The 22,676-nt window shown below is 41.1% G+C and overlaps 2 protein-coding genes across 2 annotated transcripts in view; one reads left to right on the forward strand and one right to left on the reverse strand.

The window, feature by feature from the left end:
* Window positions 1-8,674: 8,674 nt before the first annotated feature.
* ckma (creatine kinase, muscle a) lies at window positions 8,675-15,734 on the forward strand. Its single transcript, XM_017724985.2, has 8 exons — window positions 8,675-8,781; window positions 10,580-10,788; window positions 10,965-11,119; window positions 11,293-11,425; window positions 12,259-12,430; window positions 13,465-13,588; window positions 13,787-13,976; window positions 15,202-15,734. The coding sequence occupies exons 2-8, from the start codon at window positions 10,596-10,598 to the stop codon at window positions 15,378-15,380; spliced, it is 1,146 nt and encodes a 381-aa protein (XP_017580474.1). The 5' UTR covers window positions 8,675-8,781; window positions 10,580-10,595; the 3' UTR covers window positions 15,381-15,734.
* A 468-nt stretch (window positions 15,735-16,202) lies between these two features.
* The window catches only part of mark4a (MAP/microtubule affinity-regulating kinase 4a), a 53,723-nt gene continuing 47,249 nt past the window's right edge, over window positions 16,203-22,676 (reverse strand). The window contains exon 17 of the mRNA XM_017724984.2: window positions 16,203-22,676. This exon is cut by the window's right edge and continues 559 nt beyond it. The gene's annotated coding sequence lies outside the window, so the exon portion shown is untranslated.

Here is a 22,676-nt window from a genome sequence, read left to right on the forward strand (position 1 = left end):
TGCTAATCTACATTGATAGATACAAATGTCTTAGATACAAATGCCACTCCTTAGAGACTATTTAAGAGCCGACATGCTTCACATGTCACATGTGCAAACAACTCAAACAGAAGGTCCTGTTCTCCTCTAAGCAGGTAGGTAAGCATGTACATCAGATTTGATACTGGTCAGATTGTTTTCATCACCATCATTAGAGTTAAATATAGTAAAATATAGCTACTCTGACCCAGGACCGGGTTCATTTGGACTTTTTCATTGGGTTACTGTCTGAGATTTTGTATTTGTTTGTAATTTCCACTTCCATTTATTATATATCATTTTCTACACAAAAACTACCCAGCAGAGTGAAAATAGCCCAATTAAATTCCACTCAGCCCAGCACTTTTTAGAGTGTAGCTTTTTCACAGGGTGAACTTGAATATAGGGCAAAATACTGATATTCACTAATGAATAAGTACTCAGTGTACTTTGGTGATAAACATATTCGTGGCATTGCAGTATTCGAACGACGGGGCGACAGCGCGCTACAGCTGAGCTTCAGCCTCCAACTGCACACTGTGAAGGATCAAGCAAGGGAAATGTGTTAAGGGATTCTTAACAAGTTAAATTTGATTTGAGGTGAAGTTTATACATGGGTATAATATGATAACACAAATAAAAGTACATTTCTGAAAAACAACATGAGTGGAAATACAAAAGTATCAGGTCAAAAAACTGCCACAAGTGATGTCACATCACTCACACACTCACATCACTCACACAGACACTCATACACGGCACACACAGACTCACATGCTTAAGGGACAAATAATGGATTTAAGTTGGAGCTGTATTTAAGGTAGCACTGAATTTAAGGTGGCACAGGATTTAATGTATAAGTAAATTTTAAAGTGCCATTGTATTTAAGTTTGAAGTGTCAGTGAATTTAAGGTGACACTAGATTTAATGCATCAGTGAATTTAAGGTATCAGTAAATTTAAGATGGCACAGGATTTAATGCATCAGTTGGCAGTGTATTTAAGGTGGTTTTTTCAAGCCGACATAGTTCGTTCGTGAAATTCTCTCTGCTTTTAATTCACAATGAAAAGTAAGACATGATCTTTACTACTTTTCATTCTCTCTACCACCCTCTGTCTGTCTGTCTCTATGTTTCTCCTCCTCTGTGGGTTGTGTAAGTGTCCTTTGGTATCATGTGGCAGGAGTAACAGTGCTGGTGGTATCTATACAGTCTAATTCAGGCAGAGAAGACCCTGCATACACACCCACCCCACATTAGTGTGTTATGTAACACACACACACAGTTCAGATGCTGCGTCACACACTCGCATAAGCAATGCAGAAATCTTACACAGTCAGAAGAAAAGCTAGTGAGTGTCCTTCTGCGCTGCTTTGCCATCTTTATCCAGTACAATTATAATTATTACAGTGATTCTGCTCAGGAGCAGAAACTGTAGATGCTACATGTAACTCTGTACACTGGAAGCCTAGTGACTGTGCAGTAGTGGGTAAAATTCTGACCCCATCCTCCTTTTATTAGAGTGCTTGAAAAATATCTCTATTGTTATCTTTATTGTTATCTCTCATACTTCTTATTCTTCTTCCACACTTTTCTGCGATTAATATAGCCCGAACCACTTAACGTACAGACTCCGTTCAAACTGCGTTTCGAAGGTCTCGGCGCTGTGACTTGTGCTTTGTACTGTTGGAGTCGATTGGATTGGTAGTGTTTAATAAAATTAAGTTTAAATATTAAAAATCTCCCTTAATGATGACATCACAGCAGGCCACTCAGTCTCACAGACACAGCCAATCACGCAGGGAATCTGCTTTAAAATCCTTAAACTCTCACCTAAAAACTCCATTTCAGTTTTAAATGGTAGAGAAACTTGGCCTTCCTGAAACCTCAAAATATCTCATCATTTTATCAATTAGCTTTAGAGTTATGAGCATTTCTTTGGCACTAGGCACAGAAAACTGTATAAACTGTATATAAATTTCTCAAAATCAGAATCTGTCACGATTGGCCCCTCCCAGTCCTGTCCATATGAGTTTGTTTTGGTATCGGTAGTCCTGCCCCTCATTTCATGACTCTGCCCCTGATTTTCACCTGTCCCTTGTTTTCCCTTTGTTATTAAGCCCTGTGTTTGCACTTTGTCTTTGCTGGTTTTTGTATCGGTCTTTGTTTGATGTGTTGGTCTTTGTTAGAACTGTTTGGGTGTTTGTGTTGCTTGTCATGTCTGCACCCCATTCTGTACGTATTGGCTCTTTGACCCTGGACCGTTATGACCCTGATTCTGGATTTGCCCTCAATAAAAGTCACTTACCTCCGCACATGCGTCCGCTACCTCGCTCCACATTACAGAATCTGCTTATTTCAAGATTTTCTCTGTGTTTAACTCGTCATAACTCATGACGTAACATTTTCTTCTCAATAGACACAACATTACACCAAAATAATCACACCATCTGTTAAGCGATAGAGTAAACATTTCCCGAGTTATGACTGTTTGTTCAGAGGGTGCAAATCGGACTCAAACAAGGCTTCTCCACTAAGAGCTGCATAATAACAGAGTGACAGTTCATTTGAATGACTCTCCACGCCCCCCCACCCCCAAAAAAACACATACACCTCTCTCTCTCTCTCACACACACACACACACACACACACACACACACACACACTTGCAGCTCTTTTCAAGCACTCTTGCAGTTCCTTCAGGAAATGCTCATCTGGTTTAATCTCAACTCCAAATAGAAATTAAGTACAACTCAGTATTTTTACAGCACCTGGAAAAAAGCAGCAACATATGTTTAACTGAACTTTACACAGACACCCCAATAAATAATAATAATAATAATAGCAAATTTGATCAGTATTTAGTGTGTCCACTCTTTATTACAGCTTCCGTTCTTGTCAGGAGGATCAATTACAGTTTCTGCAGGGATATTTTTCCACACTTTCAAAGTTCAATCTTAGAAATTGGTTGTGCATTTTCTGCTTCTCAAATAATGTCCTCTAAAAATTAATAACTCATATTTACTGTCTGCTTTGACTGGAAATGTATTACATTTGTACAGTATTGTATGTGAAAACGTGGTGAATCAGGTAAGAGGTTATGGCAAGGGAGGAGAGAGAGAGTGAGGGAGAGAGTGAGAGAGAGGTGGGTAGTGTGACAGTGTTGGGGGTGGGACAGTGACTAATTTAGTAAGCAGACTGTAAGAGTGGGACATGCAGAGAACAGCTGTGTGTTTGAGTTAGTGAGCATATCATTGCCACCGAACAACTCAGAAACGGTGACTTTATAGAGGAAGACAAACACAATCTTAACCTCGGTTACATCTGCTTTACATGCCGTTAAACATAAGATTTAACCTGGTCAACTGTACTGTTAATGCAGTTATACATATTTTGACTTATTATTCAGTAAGTAATAAGAATTATTCAGCATCTGCTATCAAGTATTCATTAACCACTATGAATTATTCAGTAACTCCTATGAATGATTCATAAGTTAATATGAACCTTTCCGTAACCACTATAAATGATTCAGCATCTACTATGAATGATTCAGTGCCACTACAGACGATTCAGTAATCACTTCAGTAAGCACTATTAATGATTCAGTATGTAATATGAACAATTCAGTATCTAATATGAATTCTTGGCCACTAGGAATTATCCAGCATCTGCTAAGAATGATTCAGTAAACATTATGAAGGATTCAGTATTTAATATGAATGATTCAGTAACCACTCTGAATTATTCAGTTTCTACTGTGAATAATATCCACTAAGAATTATTCAGTAACCTCCATGAATGATTCAGTATCAAATATGAATGATTCAGTAACCACTATTAATGATTCAGTACCTAATATGAATAATTAAGTAACCACTCTGAATTTTTCAGTATCTACTATAGATAATTTAGTAACCACTATAAATTATTCAGTATCTACTATGAATTATTTGGTAACTACCATGAATTAGTAACTACTAGGAATCAGGGTATAATAATTTAAGGGAAATAAGGGTATAATTTTTATATATATATATATATATATATATATATATATATATATATATATATATATATATATATATATATATATATATAAATTTACTTAATGGGTCTATCTAAGTGTGTTGTAGAATGAGACCTGACAAAATCTATTATTTTCACATAAGAAGATGAAGAGGGACCTGGCACTTCACAGACGTGTGAATGTGAGTGTTAAAGACTGAGAAAGGTGAGCCGTGACAGGTGTGTTGGTTTGGTGGATACTGGAGGTTGCCATGGCAGCTGCACCAGTGCCAGTTGGCCACCCCTTCGCCTGGCACACTGACGCAAGTCCACTCCTCCTCCACCCACTTTTCCGTCTTCTCTCTCTCTCTAAATAGACCACAGCTTTTAACAGGGAGCCAAACTTTGGAGCAAAACGAAAACTAAAAAAGACCATAAAATGGACTCCTGGTGCCAAATTCAACTCCTTAAATCGCAGCTTTATGATTCAGTTATTACTCTTAAGACCTGATATTATATTAAACAAGTACATTATTAAGTGCTGACAAGTCGATTCCAACTTCTAGATAGAGTTTCCCCAGGATATCCTGTCTTTGTTTGGGTCTTCAGGCTTCTGAATGGCTGGTTCATGATTCTACTCACCATCCCTGCTGGTCTTGCTGCTGGTTGTCCTTTTTTCTCCTTTACCTTTCACCTGTAAAAAGCATAATCATCTTTTCCAGTGAACTGGTCCATAATATGTTCAAAATAAGGGCTTCTGTCAAGGTTTCATGTCCTTAAAAAACTGCAAACTATAGTCTAGTCTAAGAGGTGGCAACCCAAATGTTAAGAAGGGCCAAAAATCAAACCAATATTTTACCATCTTGGCTATAAATATGTCTCAGTATGTGTTAATGTACTAGTATAGGCTAAAAAATATAACATAAGCAAAAACACAGCCTTCCTTTGCTCCGTTTTAAGCTTTAACCCAGTTTTCTTGCATCTCTGGCAGGAAACTTTTCCACAAAAGTAGAACAATTTCTTGTAAAATATCTCTCAACATCTGAGGGTCCAGGGTTCAAGTCCCAGTTCGGGCGAGCAAGCAAGTTGTTTAGGGGGGCAGTCATGGGCTGGAGGTTAGGGAACTGGCCCTGTAACCAGAAGGTAGGCGGTTCGATCCCCAGTGCCAGCAGTCCATGACTGAGGTGTCCTTGAGCAAGACACCTAACCCCCAACTGCTCTCCGGGCACTGTGGATAGGGCTGCCCACTGCTCTGGGCAAGTGTGCTCACTGCTCCCGTGTGTGTGTGTGTGTCTATTCACTTCACGGATGGGTTAAAGGTGAAATTTCCCCGTTTGTGGGATTAATAAAGTATCACTTAACATTCCACATCTTATGAGGCTGAAGTTGCTTCTTGTTGCAACCTTCCTGTTCCACCTTAAATGGTGCCTGAAGTGCCAGAGTGTAACTTCACCTTCGCAACTTTTTAGCTTTCAACAGTTTCTCGTTGCAGATGTAAACGTTTCATGAAATCAGCTGGAGTGTCTTCAAATGCAAATACGTCTGTACAATCATCTCTAAATGATCAATGTTCATCTTAAATCTTTTCCTTAGTTTTTTCATTAACTACTAGGTAGGTGAGATTGTTGTCTGTGTTGCTATGGTGACAACAGTCTGCGCACCAACCTTCAGGGTTAAAGGGTGAATTAGCAGCTATGGGCTACATTAACTCCAGCGTTTAAGGCCATTAATTGTTAAACTGTGTTGAATGATTAGCAGATCTTTATTTTACTGCAAAGGGGGATTGTTTTATTTTACCTAAAAATCTAATACTGCTGAGGAGCCGTAGCAGGGCAGCAAAAGAGCCGTATGTGGCTCTGGAGATGAACCCTGGACTAGACGGTTATGATCATTACAAAATTTCATTTACAGATCTTGTTCTGCTGAGTGCCAGTCTGTGTCATATTTCTTCACTGCTGGATCCTGTTGTTAATAATTGACTCAAGTTGGCAAAATCTGTCCACAACTTCTACATCTTCACCAAGTTAGCTGTCTTTCCCATTATCAAAAACAAAAGTCCCATGTTTTTACTATGTCCTTAAATTTCCTAATGAGGGCCCTCAGGTCTCCGCTCAGCTTATAGCTTCACTCAGCTTAGGTTATAACCATCTTCCTCCAGTCCTGCGTCTCACCCTACAGGCTAAACAAATATAGGGATACTGGGCAGCCTTGTCTAACACCTTTGCAAAAGTGGAACCAGGCTGTTGGTTCATTTTTTGCCGTGACCATGGCTTGTTGGTCCGAGATTCCTCATTAGAAAAATAATTAGAATAAATTTATGTGGTGGACACAGTCAAAAGCTTTGCTGAAGTCAGTGAGTCTCTTTTTAAATTCCTTTGCTTTTCTTTCAATATCAGACCACAATTAAGAAGCTATGAATGTTTCTATGAGAACCTGGATTGTGGATGCACATGACCAGCAGTTAATGTACAACAGCTGAATTTTAGGGATCATCCCTAATTTAGATGGAGGATTTTGGGAAAAGTAATCAGACCTTTTCTTATCAGTTTCCTCCTTTAGTTCAAGTGCAAGATGCCTTTAGATAGCTCAGAAAAAGACAGCATAAGAAATGGTTGTAAAGAGTGGGCAAATAGTAAAATATCTTCAATGGGGATGGTGGATCCAAATGCCCAAGGAAACTTTGGGTGTCACATGATATTAAACCAAAGGCTTTTGTTACTTTTTAGGTACAAAAAATGGAGCCATAAACTACAAGCAAGCAAAAGGAAACAAATCATCCTTCTATCCCTTCAGTACTGAGATATAAAAATGTGCCATGCATTCGGATCCTTCCATGCAGGAAATGGACTACATCTCTGAAGATCCTCTAGAGTCTCACGTGACTCCATACTCTCCACCGCAAACCTATCAGATATCTCACTCCCCTGATTATTGATGTTCCACACCTGTGTTCTAGTCAGGTGACAATTAGGTTAGACTATTTAAGCCTGGGCTTTAGGTAGTCACATTGTGAAGTCTTGTTTCATTGAGACTTACCGAGTGTTCTTCCTGTGTGCTGTTTGTTTCCGTGTTTTGACCTCTTGATCTGTTCTTTGATTCCTGGATTTTTGCCTTTTCCCTTTTGGTACCTCTGCTTGTATTTTTTGATCTGTGTTTTTGACTCTGGCCTGGATAGATTGCTGCTTTACCCTTTGGACATTGGTGATTTGTTTCCTAATAAATCACGTTTGTATTTTATTCGCGTTCATCTGCGATTCTGTCCGCATCACAAACTGAACTATGAGCTGTATCTCGGTCTCTGTACTACAACACTCAAGCACTATGTAGTGCTGGCTGGAAGTTTAACCAGTCAGAGGCACTAAGTAAGTAGCATATTTGTGTGACCTTATGTGACCAGATGAGGCAGTGAAGCATGCTGGAGTAATGCCTCGCTTTCACCTTTTTGGAGTCATTTTCCAAATGCATTCACTTTTGCAAGGTAGAGAAGAGAAGAGAAGGAAGAGAATCTTACAGTTATACAATTCCACATACACACGTTAGAAGGAAAGGACATTTCAATGGATGGTATTGACCTTCAAAAGCCCAGATGAACATCATGCTTAAAATTGAGCACAGATTTTGTTTGTCCATAGATTGCAGTGTGTTCAGGTTCTTGCCGGCAGCTTTGTTAGGAAAGTTGTTAGCAAGTTTCCCAGCAGCCCTTTGAAAAGTGCAGCCACCAAGCTATGACAGAAATGAAAGACTTTTTCTTCTGTGCTTCGTAAGCTTTAGGCTTTAGGCTCCATAGATTATTTATGACACGTTCATGTCTGATTCATGGTCCTGCAGTGAAGAAACTGGGACATCTTGCAATGGGGGAATGGGGACCCACCTCTACCCTCCAAGAGCTGGACAGCTTTCCAATACAGACCAAGTGTAACACCTCCTTCCCAAAAAGCTCACACACAAACACACACACACACGCACACACCACTATGGTCATGGCCATTTCTGAACATTCAGGGGGCCTAAATGTCATCTTACTTGGGGGTCCACCAACCACCAAGATCTTTTTTTTTATAACAGTGAAAAAGAAATTAATTTTAAACAGGAAAATAAAAGTTTAATGAACACAATAAGACACAATAAAACAAGCTCTTTCTGTTAAATATTCAGTATACAAAACAATACACCACAAGGACAGAGCTGCATGTGCAATGTATGCAACACTGCACCAGAAAATATAAAGGCAAAGAAGCACAAAGTGGATACATGCATGCACACACGCACACTCACTGGTGAAATCAGTAGTGCTCCAAGAGCTTGCTCACAGGATCATGTGATAAGCACCAGGCAGATTTTTTTTGCAATGCTTTCTACTTGGCAGGACCACTGCTGCTATCCCTGGCATGCATTGCAAAAGTTTCATGCAGCCTTTTTAGCATGGTCTACCCCCCTCGCTATAGCAGCTATGTATGTATCTGGAAGAGGAGGGGGGGGGGTGGTGTTCAGGGAGAGGGGCAGGCCACAGCTGCTGTCCCATCTAAGATGATGGAAATGTAAATGCAGGGCCCTTTCGTAAGCTAAACTGGGCATCAGAGGCAGGCCTTGTCCAATCACCCTTCACCAAGCTCTAAAATGGACCAGCCAATGGCTACAGGGGTTAGCAGTATATAAAGCCAAACTGAACTCTTCTCCACTGGGTGACCCCTATTTCGGCTTTGGTGAACAGGAACTGATCCCAAGGACTGTTGCCTCTTTTGTTGTCTCGTGTGCAGGTAAAGAAATCAAAAAATTGTGGTATGTGACCCACATTTTTGGGGGGAGATGACTGCTAAACAGTGATTTTAACACAACTAATAGGTGGCCTAATATAGATCCAAGTGGAACCTCAAGAAAAACATCTAAAATAGATTACAAAAGTGACTTAAAATGCAATTTTTGCATATATGTTTCTTTACTGATTAGGAGGTACCATGTGCAAATGTTGGCTGCTTAATGCATGCACCATTTTTTTTCATGACTAAAGCTCAGCCTACAGGTAAGGTCTGTTCTAAGGGTATGCAAAAGTAGGGAAAGATATGTTAATTCCCAAAAAGTCTTCAAAACATATTGCCTTTTGGTCATTGTTGGCAAGGTCTAGTTCAGGCATTGGTAGACTGGAACATTTGCTGAATTAGCAAGAACATGCAGTTGGTGATCAGCTTTCTGCTGGACAGTTGTATAATCGTAACTTAGTTGATGACCTGCAGTCTGGCTGGCAGGAACACTGACAGAACTGTCAGATGCAACTGTAGATCTATATTTATCAAGAGTACAAGGGTTAGTCTGGGATCAGGTTTCTGCTGTCCACCCAGTTGCACTGAAAGCCAAAAAACTGATTTTGAATCAATATGTTTGCTATCAGAAGGCTGTCAAATATGGACCCAAGAGACTTGCTGCTGCCACTACTGACCTGCCTCCACTTGGGACAGGTCTCTTCCTGCAGCTATTTTTAGTCTCTGGTCATTTGGTGGTTGGACTGGTGAAGTCCCGACACTAGGATCTACCTGCTGGCCCAGAGTGGACCGGAGTGTTAAGCCTATAGTGATAGAGAGCTAAGAAACATTCAATCATTAGCAGTATTTTAAATTTAAGCAGTGTGTTATGGATTGCATGTTGATGCTGATTAAGGTTAGAGCATTCTTTCAGATATACAATGTGCCCTTCAACAGAACAGGCTGAATGGGAGCACACCGCCCGGTCCTTCAAACAAATCTGATGACTGCTATTAATAACTGCAGTTATGTAGCTTAACCAGATCATCTCAAACATGGAGGAATGTAATTATGTAATATTTGTACTTCAGGAGAATAATCAAGGTACAAAATAAGAACTATAGTGCCACATGAAGTTCTTAAGTGCTCTAGGAGAGCACTAGTATGCTAATTCTTGTTCTTGGACATGCTATTTCTTGAAGTATGTTTCAGTGAACATCTGATGAGTTTGCAATTAACCTGCAGAAACTGATTATATAAAACACTAGCCGGACTACAGTGAACTAAATGTATATGTGACTGGAATGTGTTGGAAGGTGTCTGGTTGGTGAAGCTGAAAGTAATGTGAGGATGATAGGGAAGGGCACTGTTACAAAAATAGACACCTCTGCATATGACCCCTCACTTTCCTAGCCCTATCAGACATACGATATGACAGCTGAGGACCCAGGGTCCTGCAGGTCACTGGGATACCAAAGGACCTCAGACCCCTGTAATGTTCTGCAGCTGTTGGTGTAGGTGTCCCATAGGCTAAACCTTGTCACCAATATGCCCCCCATTTTGTTCCTTTAACAATAATTGGCTAAAAGTTTCAGAAGGTAGAGGAAATAACATTTTGAATAATTGACAGCTTAGATTAAAAATTTGTTTTAGGAATGATAAAAGAAAACTGGTTAGAACAAAAGTTAATGGATTCCTAGATTCTATTTCACTTTTTCAAATAGTTTTTCTGAACCGACCAGATCTTACGTGATCAGGACTTCTGAAAAACGCTCTGGATTCAATCAAGTAGCAACCTAATTTGCTGATTATTCTACAGTGTCAGAAACGCAACCATGCCTTTCGGAAACACCCACAACAACTTCAAGCTCAACTACAAAAATGAGGAGGAGTTTCCAGACCTTACCAAGCACAACAACCACATGGCCAAGGTGCTGACCAAGGAAATCTATGCCAAGCTGAGAGACAAGCAGACCCCCACTGGCTACACCCTGGACGATGTCATTCAGACTGGTGTTGACAACCCTGGTAAGTAAAGATAGAGATAGACAGCTGGAAACCTGTCACCCTGCTTTGTACAAGCAGTGATTCTGGCAAATTAACAAAAGAAGCAGTTGTTCTGGATGCCTCCTTACCTTCCTTTCTCAAGTTAAGCGATCTGAATGTATCTGTATTCTGACTGGTGGAATACCGTCTTCCCCCAGGTCACCCCTTCATCATGACCGTTGGCTGTGTTGCTGGTGATGAGGAATCCTACGAAGTGTTCAAGGACCTCTTTGACCCAGTCATCTGCGACCGCCATGGTGGATACAAGGCCACTGACAAGCACAAGACTGACCTGAACTTCGAGAACCTGAAGGTTGGTCAGCTGTACAAGATAAATGCAAACTCAACTACTTCATAACTTGAATAGAATGAATACTAAACATATATAAACTACCCATGGAATTCAGTGCAGTGCTGGTTTATCTGGTTTCAATACTCTGGTCTACATAAAGGATGTTTAAGTGTATCACCCCTGGCTCTTCACAGGGTGGTGATGACCTGGACCCCAACTACGTTCTGAGCAGCCGTGTGCGTACTGGCCGCAGCATTAAGGGATACGCCCTGCCCCCCCACAACAGCCGTGGAGAGCGCAGAGCTGTGGAGAAGCTTTCCGTTGAAGGTGAGCCTTTAAAGACTCAAGACGTTCCAGTGCTACAATGCATTACTCGACGGATTCCTCTTATTGGTTGTTGGTTATGCTGAGTGCTATGATGGTTAGAGTTTGATTGACACATTCAGGACAAGAACCAATATGATAGAGTTAATGCATATACGCACAATCAAAGAATATATTCACTCTGTATTTATGGAATTAAAAATCCATTTTAGCTTTAACTTATACTTTAGACTAAAGTCCTTATGCTTTGAATGACCCTATATACCTTAATAACGACTATTTTAATATATTCTATTTTGTTGCTACTGAAACAATCATAACACTCCCAAAACTTTACCAAATGTTTTGCTCTGGTAGTGGTGATTTTAGCTCATAGGGACAATTCTTAATGATACACATTCATTGTTAGGACACATTTACTTCAAAGCAGTGGGATCTAATAGCTCACCATGTGGCCAAAACGGATGCAGTCTCACTTCCTGCTCTAAAATAAGACTCTTTGTGTTTCAGTAATGATATGAAAATATGGAACAGCAAATATTATTTTCAGAAGTGCAAATGTAGAGGTTAGGGTTTGGGACACATTCCAATAGAAATGTCCATACAAATGATAATTTTATATTTATTCAGCTGTTAATATCTCAACTAATGCCTTGGGTTTAAATAGATCACAACAAAATCCTTGTAAATATCAAAGGTCTAAATACATAATTGCTTTTCAAAATTGATTTTTTTTTTTTTTTTTTGTGGGACCAAAATTCGGTAGAATGGTCCCTCTATAGTAATGTACAAAAATCAACATGCAAACACAGTAACAATGTTTTTTTTTTATCTAGCTCTGAACAGCCTGGACGGCGAGTTCAAGGGCAAGTACTACCCTCTGAAGTCCATGACCGATGCCGAACAGGAGCAGCTGATTGCTGACCACTTCCTCTTTGACAAGCCCGTCTCCCCCCTGCTGCTGGCCGCTGGTATGGCCCGTGACTGGCCTGATGCCAGAGGCATCTGGTGAGTGAAAGAAGGGTGAAGGGCGAATGATTAGGGGAAGGGTATAGGGCACAGGGCACACAATCAGGAAAAGGTAGGCCACCTAGGGCCTCATTAACAGTACATGTTGTGAAGCATATATATCTACATTATAAAATAGACATTATTTGCTATTTCAGTGATTGTTTTCAGTACTGTCAAAACAGCCTCACCAGTGTCCTGGTTATAATGGGCTATTCCATGTTGTTACATGATGACACAACTGATTAAAGACCAGTATGACCAAGGCAATTAAGCGATAATCTGCATTATAGTGAGGAGTTTCTTCAGTGTGATTGGGTTTTGGGAGGGAAAATCTAAATGCAAAAACATGAAAAAGTTTGCTGCTACACTCCCAAAGCTGGCTTTTTAAAGTTTTTTCAGTTCGAGTGCTGCACAGGCACAGCAGACCATGCATAATATTAGGGCTACTGTTAGCATAGATAGCTCCAGTGTTGGGGTAATCATATGCATCGTGAAAAAAAACAGAGGAAGCTGTTTGCTGTTAATGACGCTTGCTAAACTCAGTACAGTGGGTGGATTTGAATGAAGTTGATATCCATTGATCCTTTTCACCTGAAGTCCTTGTAGAAAAGTCTTTCCAATTGATGGCCATCTTAGTTATGCCGACAGGCAGATGTTTCCACTAATACCAGACCAGAGTCCTGTCCCTTTGCCTATAAACCCCAAATAAAAGCCAAAACCTGGTATCTCCAAAATGGTAACTTTACAGGAGAAGGATAAAACATACTTTACTTTTAATGTGTCAATGTAACCAGAATTTTTTCCAAGTTACGAAAGTAAGTTATGAAACAACAAGGGCATTTTTAAAGTGTGTCAAAAAAAAAAAAAGACAAATTGATATACAAGGTTTTGTTCTGACAACAGCAATATGTAGTTTGTACGGTTCGGCTCAAACAATGCAAAAAGCATATTTTTCTCAACTTGTTTTGATTACACATACACTAGATGTGATTTTCGACACTCCTCATGCTGTTTTTCTCCAATTTCTCCAGGCACAATGAGAACAAGACCTTCCTGGTCTGGGTCAATGAAGAGGACCATCTCCGCGTCATCTCCATGCAGAAGGGTGGCAACATGAAAGAGGTCTTCAGGCGCTTCTGCGTTGGCCTGAACAGGGTACAGAGCACACACACTTCTCTGGAAAGACACTTCCAATCGAAACTGGCAAACCTTGGAAGGTTTCATGAAACTAGGATTTGTTTCCAGATTTGATTTGAATCTTGATCTGATATGGACTAAGATTCAGAGCGCTACATGATACTCTAGCCTGATAAATCTGGCTTCATTCTTGTTGTTTTTCCCCCTCAACATCAGATTGAGGAGATTTTCAAGAAGCACAACCATGGCTTCATGTGGAACGAGCACCTGGGCTATGTCCTCACCTGCCCCTCCAACCTGGGTACTGGCCTGCGCGGTGGCGTCCACGTCAAACTGCCCAAGCTCAGCGAGCACCCCAAATTTGAGGAGATCCTGACCAGACTGCGCCTGCAGAAGCGTGGCACAGGCACGTCCACATACACACACACACACACACACACACTAGACTCAACACGCTGTTGTGTGACACTGTTGGTGTAAACATGTACCAGGTGTTGCTGACCACCCAAATGCAAACTGCTATGATTTGCTGATGTTATGATTTGATGAAGATTGCCTGAATTCAGTATTCATATTGCTCTTATGGTGGGTTTGGATAAAAGTGGAAACCTGTGAATTTCCCAGTTTACCAAAAGGAAGATGCATCAAACAGCAAACATTACAAGTGCTAAACTCAAGTTCATGTTAGCAGGTGTTCTCTAATCACTATAAACAAAGGAGTTCAAGCTGCCTTTTTACAATAGGTGATGCCATTGGACCATCCCAGCACATACACTACTGTTCAAAAGTTTGGACTCATTAATATTAATAATCATTAATGAATAATAAGTTGTGCACAGGGTAGATTGAAATGTTATAAACTCAAAATTGAAAGTATTTTGGGAAACAACAGAAAATCTATGAATTGCTGTTTGATCAGTGTATTTGGTTACTGCTTATCCAACATGAGCCACAATGGAAGTTTATACTCAACACTGTGCAGCTTTTGGAATTAAGATATAAAAAACTATAATATCAGCAGAATATAATATAGAATATCAGCAGAATATTACAGTAATTTCCCTTCTAGATAACCAGCATAGACCAACAAAGTTGGTCACCAGCATAACCAGCGTATTGCTGTTGTTGGGAGAAAACCTCGTATCTCCAAAACGGTAACTTTACAGGAGAAGGATAAAACATGCTTTACTTCTAATGTAAGTCAATGGAACCAGAATTTTTTCAAGTAATTTTGGGTCGTTTCTTTTGGTCCATTCATCTTGAAATTCACATACAATGTAAAGGGTAACAGACACTTTCAAATTATGACAAACTGAAAAACAAGAAAAATGGAGACGCAAGGTCTTCTTCTGACAACAGTGGGCCAACCAGTATGAATATGCTGGGTGACGAGCATAAACCACCTAATTCAGGCAATGCATCCTCATCTCCGCAGTTTTTGTGGCTGGGTTTGTACTCGTACTTGGTTTTATAGTGTTTCAAACAGTGATTCCAAAACTGTTACTGTATTATGTGTCCCTCACATGATATATTTACCAGCTGCCAATGATGTGACAAGCACCGTCGTCTGAACCTGCCGGTAAACCTTTCTCTCTCTGTCTTCCACTTCCTTTCCTCCTACTCCCCCTCAGGTGGTGTGGACACTGCCTCCGTGGGCGGCGTTTTCGATATCTCCAATGCTGACCGTCTCGGCAGCTCAGAGGTGGAGCAAGTCCAGTGCGTGGTGGACGGAGTCAAGCTCATGGTTGAGATGGAGAAGAAGCTGGAGAAGGGTGAGGCCATCGACAGCCTGATCCCTGCCCAGAAGTAAAGAGGGAAACTTTCCTTTTTTTCCTCCTTTTCTTTCCTTGCTTTTCTTCTTCTTTTTTACATCCATCCAACCATCCGTCCGTCGTGCGATCGGGCAGCATGATGCTGCGTGACGAGAGACTCTGCTTCAGTCTTGCTTCTGTCGCTTTCTCCTTTTTTTGTTTTTCTTTTCCTCTTTCTCTTTTTCCAGCATTTAGCCCCCCTTCGTTTTCGTCCGCTGTTCGGTCAGTGACATCTTGGGATCAGATTCCTGGCGCAGGTGGGAAAAGCCTAGCGTTTCACCTCAATTTGAACTTTGGTTGTAAAAAGTCAATCAAACTGTGATTCAATAAAAGTGTACCCCATGACATACACACCCCAGGCTCTTCTGTTGTCTTGGCATGTTTGAGCAAGCTGGTGGAAGCATGAACAGCTAGGGCAACTAGTGGTTCTCAGTCCTAGTACTAGACACCCCTTGCGTTTTGCCCCTGTAAGACCACTCACACACACTTTGATGGATAAAGCAGGTACAAATAAAGCAGATGATTTCAGCCATCAAAGAATCGGGTCCAGCTAAGCATTGCACCACCTAATGTAGTTATGGTATAGCTAAAGTTCTGGGGGGAGGAACATCCCTGAAACCCCTCATTCGGGTTCACAGTCCCCATCCCACCTTCTCCCTGTTCCTCAGCCCTACATCGGTCCTAGTACAGCTATGAGGGGGTCTGGCCTTCTAGCTACCAGAAGCTGCCTAGAACTCAATCAACAAACATGTCATCTGACCAGTGGTGTTCAAACCTTTGCATACTGCTGCACATCTGCAGCTTAAGAAAAGCACACGGAGGACGATTTCAACATCAGTGAAGTTTTATTTCTCTCCAGATCTTTTGTTTCCATTTCTCTTGCTTGGCCAGAGGTGCACAGACTTCTGAGGAACAAAAACACAAAACAAATTCTCGTCCATCCTTCCTGCCTGACTGCATCTCTGCCACGTTCTCCTATCATATTGCATATTAAGAGTAATGCTTTATGAGAAACACCATGCCTTCATAGCACACGTACGCGCTTGAGCAGTGCGTTGCTTTTCAGAGCAACGGACCACCACCCCCCACTCATATCCCTGTCTGTGGATGCACATTTACTCACTTACTCACACAAAGACCCCGGTAACACTTGGCCATTTCATGTGCTGTGTGTCTGGACTGTGACCTGGTAAGATTTTAACTACATTTACACTTAAATGTGGCTCCGGTCAGTCAGGTCGAAGTCCAACTGCTACACATGTCAGCTGTTGTGTGGCTTCCTGTAGTCGGCATTATGTCCAAATAAGGAATTCCTTAGAGGAAGCTATTTGTCTCTATGGGAAAAATGCAAACTCAAAATTTATCCAACGTACAATTTTCCCCCAGGATGCAATTCTGTCGTCGTTTCGCAGTCAGAATACAAATGTGATCATATGCAAAATGTTTTCCTCCCCGTCAAATAGCGTGAAAATGAGTGAGCACATCGTCTACCGAGAGCACAGGTCTGCATATTTTAATACAAAATTACTGCTAATTTGCTAAATTTAACATTTTGAGAAAACAAAACTTGGCCCAACATGTGAAACAAACTTTGTTCTCTGTAAAGGATGTATTAACATAATTAAACTTCACAAACTAACAAAACATATAATTTGACCAAGGCTGTCCAAACTTGCATACGACTCTTCGTTGCAGGCGAGCCAACACTCCTGCGCACTGAAAATATATGTGTAGAAGTAAACACTGTTATGTAGCACCAGCCTCTGAATCTATGAGCTGCTACTGCTAATGTTACCTAACTAACACACTTGCTGGTTTGTTTGGGGTATTTTGGTGAGGCTGCCAGTCTTAATTCCATGTATGTTGGCTTCTGTTAGATTGCATGAATCGACGGCTCTAATTTGGCTCCTTAATGACTTTAATCACTATTCACAGCGTGCTTACATGAGGTCCTAATACTCCATAATACTACAGAATGACAACATGACATCAGTTCAATATGGCGTGTAATATGCAAATCAGCTCATGTGCAACAGCCAATCACCTGTGTTGTTCCTCATTTACTGTTCTGTCGAAAAGATGCTTAAACATAAAATTTCACATTTAAAAACGATGGTTCTTCAAGGGTTCTTTAGTAAAGAAGACAGTTCTATATGGAACCATGAGGAACTCTTTGCATGATCAAAGGGTTCTTTGCATGGTGACATGGTTCCTCAGATTGACAGAGAATGTGCTGTAGATTGTTCTACATATAGAACCTTTTTGAAAAGGGTTCTTTATAGCACCAAAAAGCGTTGTTGTATTGTGACAATGTCTAGCCTGTAACAATAGAAGAACCCTTTTGGTACTACACAAAACCCTTTAATCATGCAAAGGGTTCTCTGAGTGTTCATGGTTCCATATAGAACCGTTTTCTGTTCTAAACAAAACCCTTAAAGAATCATTTTTAAGTGTGAAGCTTTTGAAAAAGGCAATATTGCATGGCGTTATTCACGTCCTAAGACTTTACACTGATGTTTGGAATAATCAGCCCCCTGTATTAATCACTGCAGACCACCTGCGTTAAAAAGTAATGTAGTAGAGCAAGAAAGTGAATGAAGGTTAAGCAAACTGCTATTTTAGCTAGTACTGAATTAAACTCAAAGAAACTCACGTCAAGAGCTGAACTGAAGAAGTAGTGATGTCTTTCATTAATTGTGTACAACCAGTGGCCGGAGCCTACTTCACATGAAGAACAGCAGAAGGAGGAGTCACAGCAGTGGGAGGGGTTTTGGTTGTTGAACATGGCTTGAAGAGAAAGATGCATTTATACTGGCCAAACTGTGTCTCCCGAAGTGGTCAGAGGGCCCAGATTTGAATCTGTTTTAAATGACTGTGTTCACACCTGCATTTTTGTTCCCTATCTGGTTTTAATACACATGAAATGACCAGGTGTGAATGAGGTCATAGACGCACTCAGACATGTGCACTTCACCCACTAACACTGTTTATCTGCATTGGCGAAACCTGGAGAATCTGAGCCACACTCTCTCTCTCTCTCTCTCTCTAATGACCTCTCGCTCGTCCTTCCTTCTTCGACCCCTCTCTTTCGGTGTCATGCATGACTGCAGGTTACTGTTTGTCTTCACCACACATAGAAGGTTCTGGAGAGCTAGCAGAGTATTTCTGCACTAGCTAGAAATTAACCTGGAGGTTCTAAGATAAATACTATAGTCATATTATTTTCATTATCATCATCATCGTCTTCATCTTTATATGCAGTCAGAGTCTGGCTGATATAAATCATGTATTTTTTTTTTCTCTCCCAAGATAATTATCCTAGAAAATAAATTAAGTACCTGTGCAAATATCCACAAATTGAAGTGTTCACATTTAAGACATTAGTGCCCTCCGGTGGCAGGATTCGGGTACGACCCAAAAGTAGCCATAGGATGCAGCTGATTCAAGTCAAAGCGAGTGCATGGAGGTCTAAACATACGTTTTCTTTTTTGTTTTGTTGTTGTTTTTTTTGTTGTTGTTGTTTTCGTTTAAACACGCGGTCCAGCTGTCCAGATCTGATGGGACCTTGACCGGACCCGCACTCGTCTTCCACACATGCGCTGCTCGGGGTTTGGGAACAGGAAGCGTCTCCGCTACAGGAGTCCGATCACTGAGCAGAAGAAACGATGAGACGAGGAGTTTCCCATGATTCAGCGGGTGAGCGCTCACGACCGGGAGGGCTTTTTTCTTTTTTGTTCCTCTTTTTCTTTTCACAAACCGAATACACGGGAAAACAGATGTGGGAAACAAACAGAAAGGTGGATGAAGCGTGAACTGAGCTGAGCTGAGTGGAGTCACTAGGATGGGTGGGCTTCGTTCTGGGGTGTTTTCTTCTGCACTGTTTTGCATTCATTTTACTTTTATAAGTTAATGTGTTAGTTTGCCGACGTTCAACTAACGTTAAACCCCTTTTTATGATTATTGCTGTAGCCACAACTCAACTGTTGGGCGATAAAATGGTAAGCATAGCCGTCAATACTGAACCTTCTTTTTGACATTGGCTGCACATTTGAGGTATTTTCTCTAAAATCATTAAACCTGCATCCAGGTGAACTTTGAACAGGTGAACTTTCAGTACACTAGGTGGTGCTCTGTGCCTTTTAGGCCCCATCCAGTTTTGTATTTTTACCCCTTACCCTTGTTTTTCGAGAATCATCTTGCTTCGTGGAACTGACTTACAACAGGTAGTGGTTGAAATCTTCCTCTACAAAACGGTACATCTCTTCAAGAACCTGACATGGGCTCCAGAGTGGCGCAGCTATCTTGGTGCCAGCTCTGTTGTCAGGGGATCGCGAGTTCAATCCCCAGTAATGCTACAGCCATTCATGGCCTAAAGAGCACCATTGGCCTCGCTCTTCCTGGGTGGGTAGGATGGCCCTTCCTCTACCCCCAAACAATCCGGAACAGAACCAGACGTCAGCGCTTTCCTCAGCTGTCCAATGAACTTGCGTTAGAGGCAGTTCAAAAAAAGATTGGGAGGAGGCTGAGCGCTGGTGGTATTGTGTGATTGGGAGAGTCCTAACTCGAGGGTGAGACTGGATGTGACTAAGTTGAGGAGAAAACTGGAAAAAATCCAAAATATGTAAACGTATGTTAAAAAAAGAACCAGACACGTCATCAGTAGTCGCTGATGACTTTTACGTAAACTGACGTGACAAGTTTTGATGGATATTTCTAATCGGCCAGTAGGCATCCTTTTGCGGCTGTCTGCAGCAAATCGGAAACAAGGTTGCCTCCAACGCCTGGGAATGCCGGTTAATTGGTTTGTGGTATGTAGGACAGACTGTTAGCCTAGCTATACAACACGCTAGCATATATAATGCTAGCAATTCTGGATGAACGTTTGATGAATCCATCTGTTTTATGCAATGGAGCATATTCCCAACAGGAAACGGGGCACCCTACCCCTAGGCGTGAGCGCAAAAAATGGAGGGGTAGGACTGGTAGGGGCACAGGGTGAAATGGGATTGGGCCTTACTCTCTACAGGAGAAAGCTAGCCATTCACTCACAACAGCACCAACCAGCTGGCAGCCTATCTGCTTGCTGGCAAGCACAATTTACAAAGGAAGGAGGCAGCTTATCATTTTTCTGTGGTCATTTAATTTTCTAGGAGAAAATTAAAAGTATTTGAAATATATACGTCACACACTGGGAGGATTCCCATTTGCTATGGTGAGTGATCTTCCTACTGTCACCTGGAAGTCATGGTTGCAATCCAACTGACTGATGAGGTATCTTCACTTATGCTCAGTCTTTCAGGTGGAAACAAACTGAGCGAAATTTCGAAACGCCTTGTGAAGGCGGAGCTCAACACAGGGGCCTCATCAGCATTGCCAGACGGACAAGTTAGCGTAAAATAGCACAGCTGGAAAGTCCCTCACGTGCTGAGAACATTACATGCAGTAAAAACGAATATGTCTGGTGGGGAAACGCTAGCTAACCATAGTGTTTTGGAAGCTAGTTTGACTTGCTTGTCCTACTAATTTCTGTGGATGTTAAGAACACAGACTACAGGAGTTTGTGGTGGGTTCTAAAGGGGGCCAAGGCCTGTTTGTGGCACAACGCAGCACCAAAAGTTGAATAAGTTCTCCCTAGATGTGTATCCTTGTTATAAGGTCTTCATCTGGGCCCACAAGGCCAACTTTTTGTTATGGAAATACTGAACTGCAATGCTGAGTTCTACCAAGATTTAGACTCTAGAACACTGACAGAAGAACCTTCAAAATACTGATTAGGGCTGCACAATATATCGTTTGGAAAAAAACTGGCCTACTGCAGAAGGCTTCAATATGCCAATGGTGCTCTAACCAATTCAATAATTTTTAGATTGAGTGCTGAGCCTCCTGGCCAACCACAGCTTCAGATGAGTTTCATTGGGTGTTTTCATTAATCAAGATTATTCACCTTATTCAAAAAAAGTAAAAAATAATGCAGACCAGTGTTTTTTTCAGTGTGTTTCAAGCTGTATCGCAGTCATAATATGTAGCAGAAGAGTCGTAATATTTGTATTTTATCCAAATCGCGCAGCCTTAACCTTACCTTCCATCGTTTGTGTCTAATAGTCTGGTTGTATCTTCTATCAAAAGCCAAGCATATATGATGGTGCTTCAGATCACGGGGACAGCCTCAATTCCTGTGACAACACTCAGCTCTACTCGGATTGGACAAAAGGAAGCAAGTGGAGGGGTAATTCCCAGGAAATTAGGAAGTAAGATGTGGGGGTGACGCTGTAAAAGTGAAGAATCAACCCATCACAGTCTGCGTTAGAACAGAAGGAAAGTGGTTTCGACCTGGTCAAATTTGCTTTTTTGTTGCTGCTACTTGAAATGCTACATAGAAACGATTCCTGATTTGCTCTAAAAGGGCCAGATTTTTGAAGTTTGCTGGATTACACAAAGAAGGATTTCTAGGTAAGCTGCAAAAGTGAGGATTGTCCAATCAGAACGACCCTTTCCTACTGAACGCACTCAACGTTTGGCTTAGGTTATCAAGCTAAACCAAGAAATCCGGCTTTATGTATGTATACATACACTGTACGGCTGCATTTATGATGGAAACCAATGGGCAGACGCTTTGACAATTAACGGTATCATCAGAGCACCGACAGATCTGATGTAATAGTTTTAACATTAGTCTGTGATTGTTTGGCTCTGATCTGAAATCTGCTGACCAACAGGACTCCGGCTGCGTGTTGAGAAGTCGTGAGTGGGCGGTGGCTGGGGGGGCTTGGGTTAGTGATTTCTTTCGGGTACATATTTTTGCACATTGTTCTCAGAAAGATAAAGATCTACATGACGTCTCGGACTCGACCTGAAACACGCGAAACAATAAAAAACAAAAAAGTGACCCCTTAAAAACGCTGAGAAAACATACAAAATAGTAAAAAAAATGAATGACGTGAATAACAGAATTAGGAATTTCATGAGTAGAACAAGAATAAAAATACTACTCTGGAATCAATCCAGGTCCTGTGGATGAGGTTGCTTCAAGGAGAAGTGTGTGTGTGTGTGCGTGTGTGTGTGTGTGTGTGTGTGCATGTGTGTGTGTGTGTTTATTAGGGCTGCGCAATATATTTGCTTATTATCGTGATATCGGCTTTCGCAATACTGATATCGTAGAAAGCTATGATATGCAAATGAGACTATCGCTACTTTGTTTACTGTGTTTTACTGCCAATCACAGATGTCCATTTTAGTCTAAAAGAATTATTTTAGTCTAAATTAATACAGGCCATCCTTCAGTGGTCAAGGATCTT

Source organism: Pygocentrus nattereri, chromosome 23 (assembly GCF_015220715.1).
Source record: "Pygocentrus nattereri isolate fPygNat1 chromosome 23, fPygNat1.pri, whole genome shotgun sequence".
Classification (NCBI taxonomy): domain Eukaryota; kingdom Metazoa; phylum Chordata; class Actinopteri; order Characiformes; family Serrasalmidae; genus Pygocentrus; species Pygocentrus nattereri.

Coding starts and splice junctions, on each gene's coding strand:
- ckma (XM_017724985.2), top strand. CDS start 10,596: ATGCCTTTCGGAAACACCCACAACAACTTCAAGCTCAACTACAAAAAT. Junction 11,120..11,292: donor TGAACTTCGAGAACCTGAAG/GTTGGTCAGCTG, acceptor GGCTCTTCACAG/GGTGGTGATGACCTGGACCC. Junction 13,977..15,201: donor CCTGCAGAAGCGTGGCACAG/GCACGTCCACAT, acceptor ACTCCCCCTCAG/GTGGTGTGGACACTGCCTCC.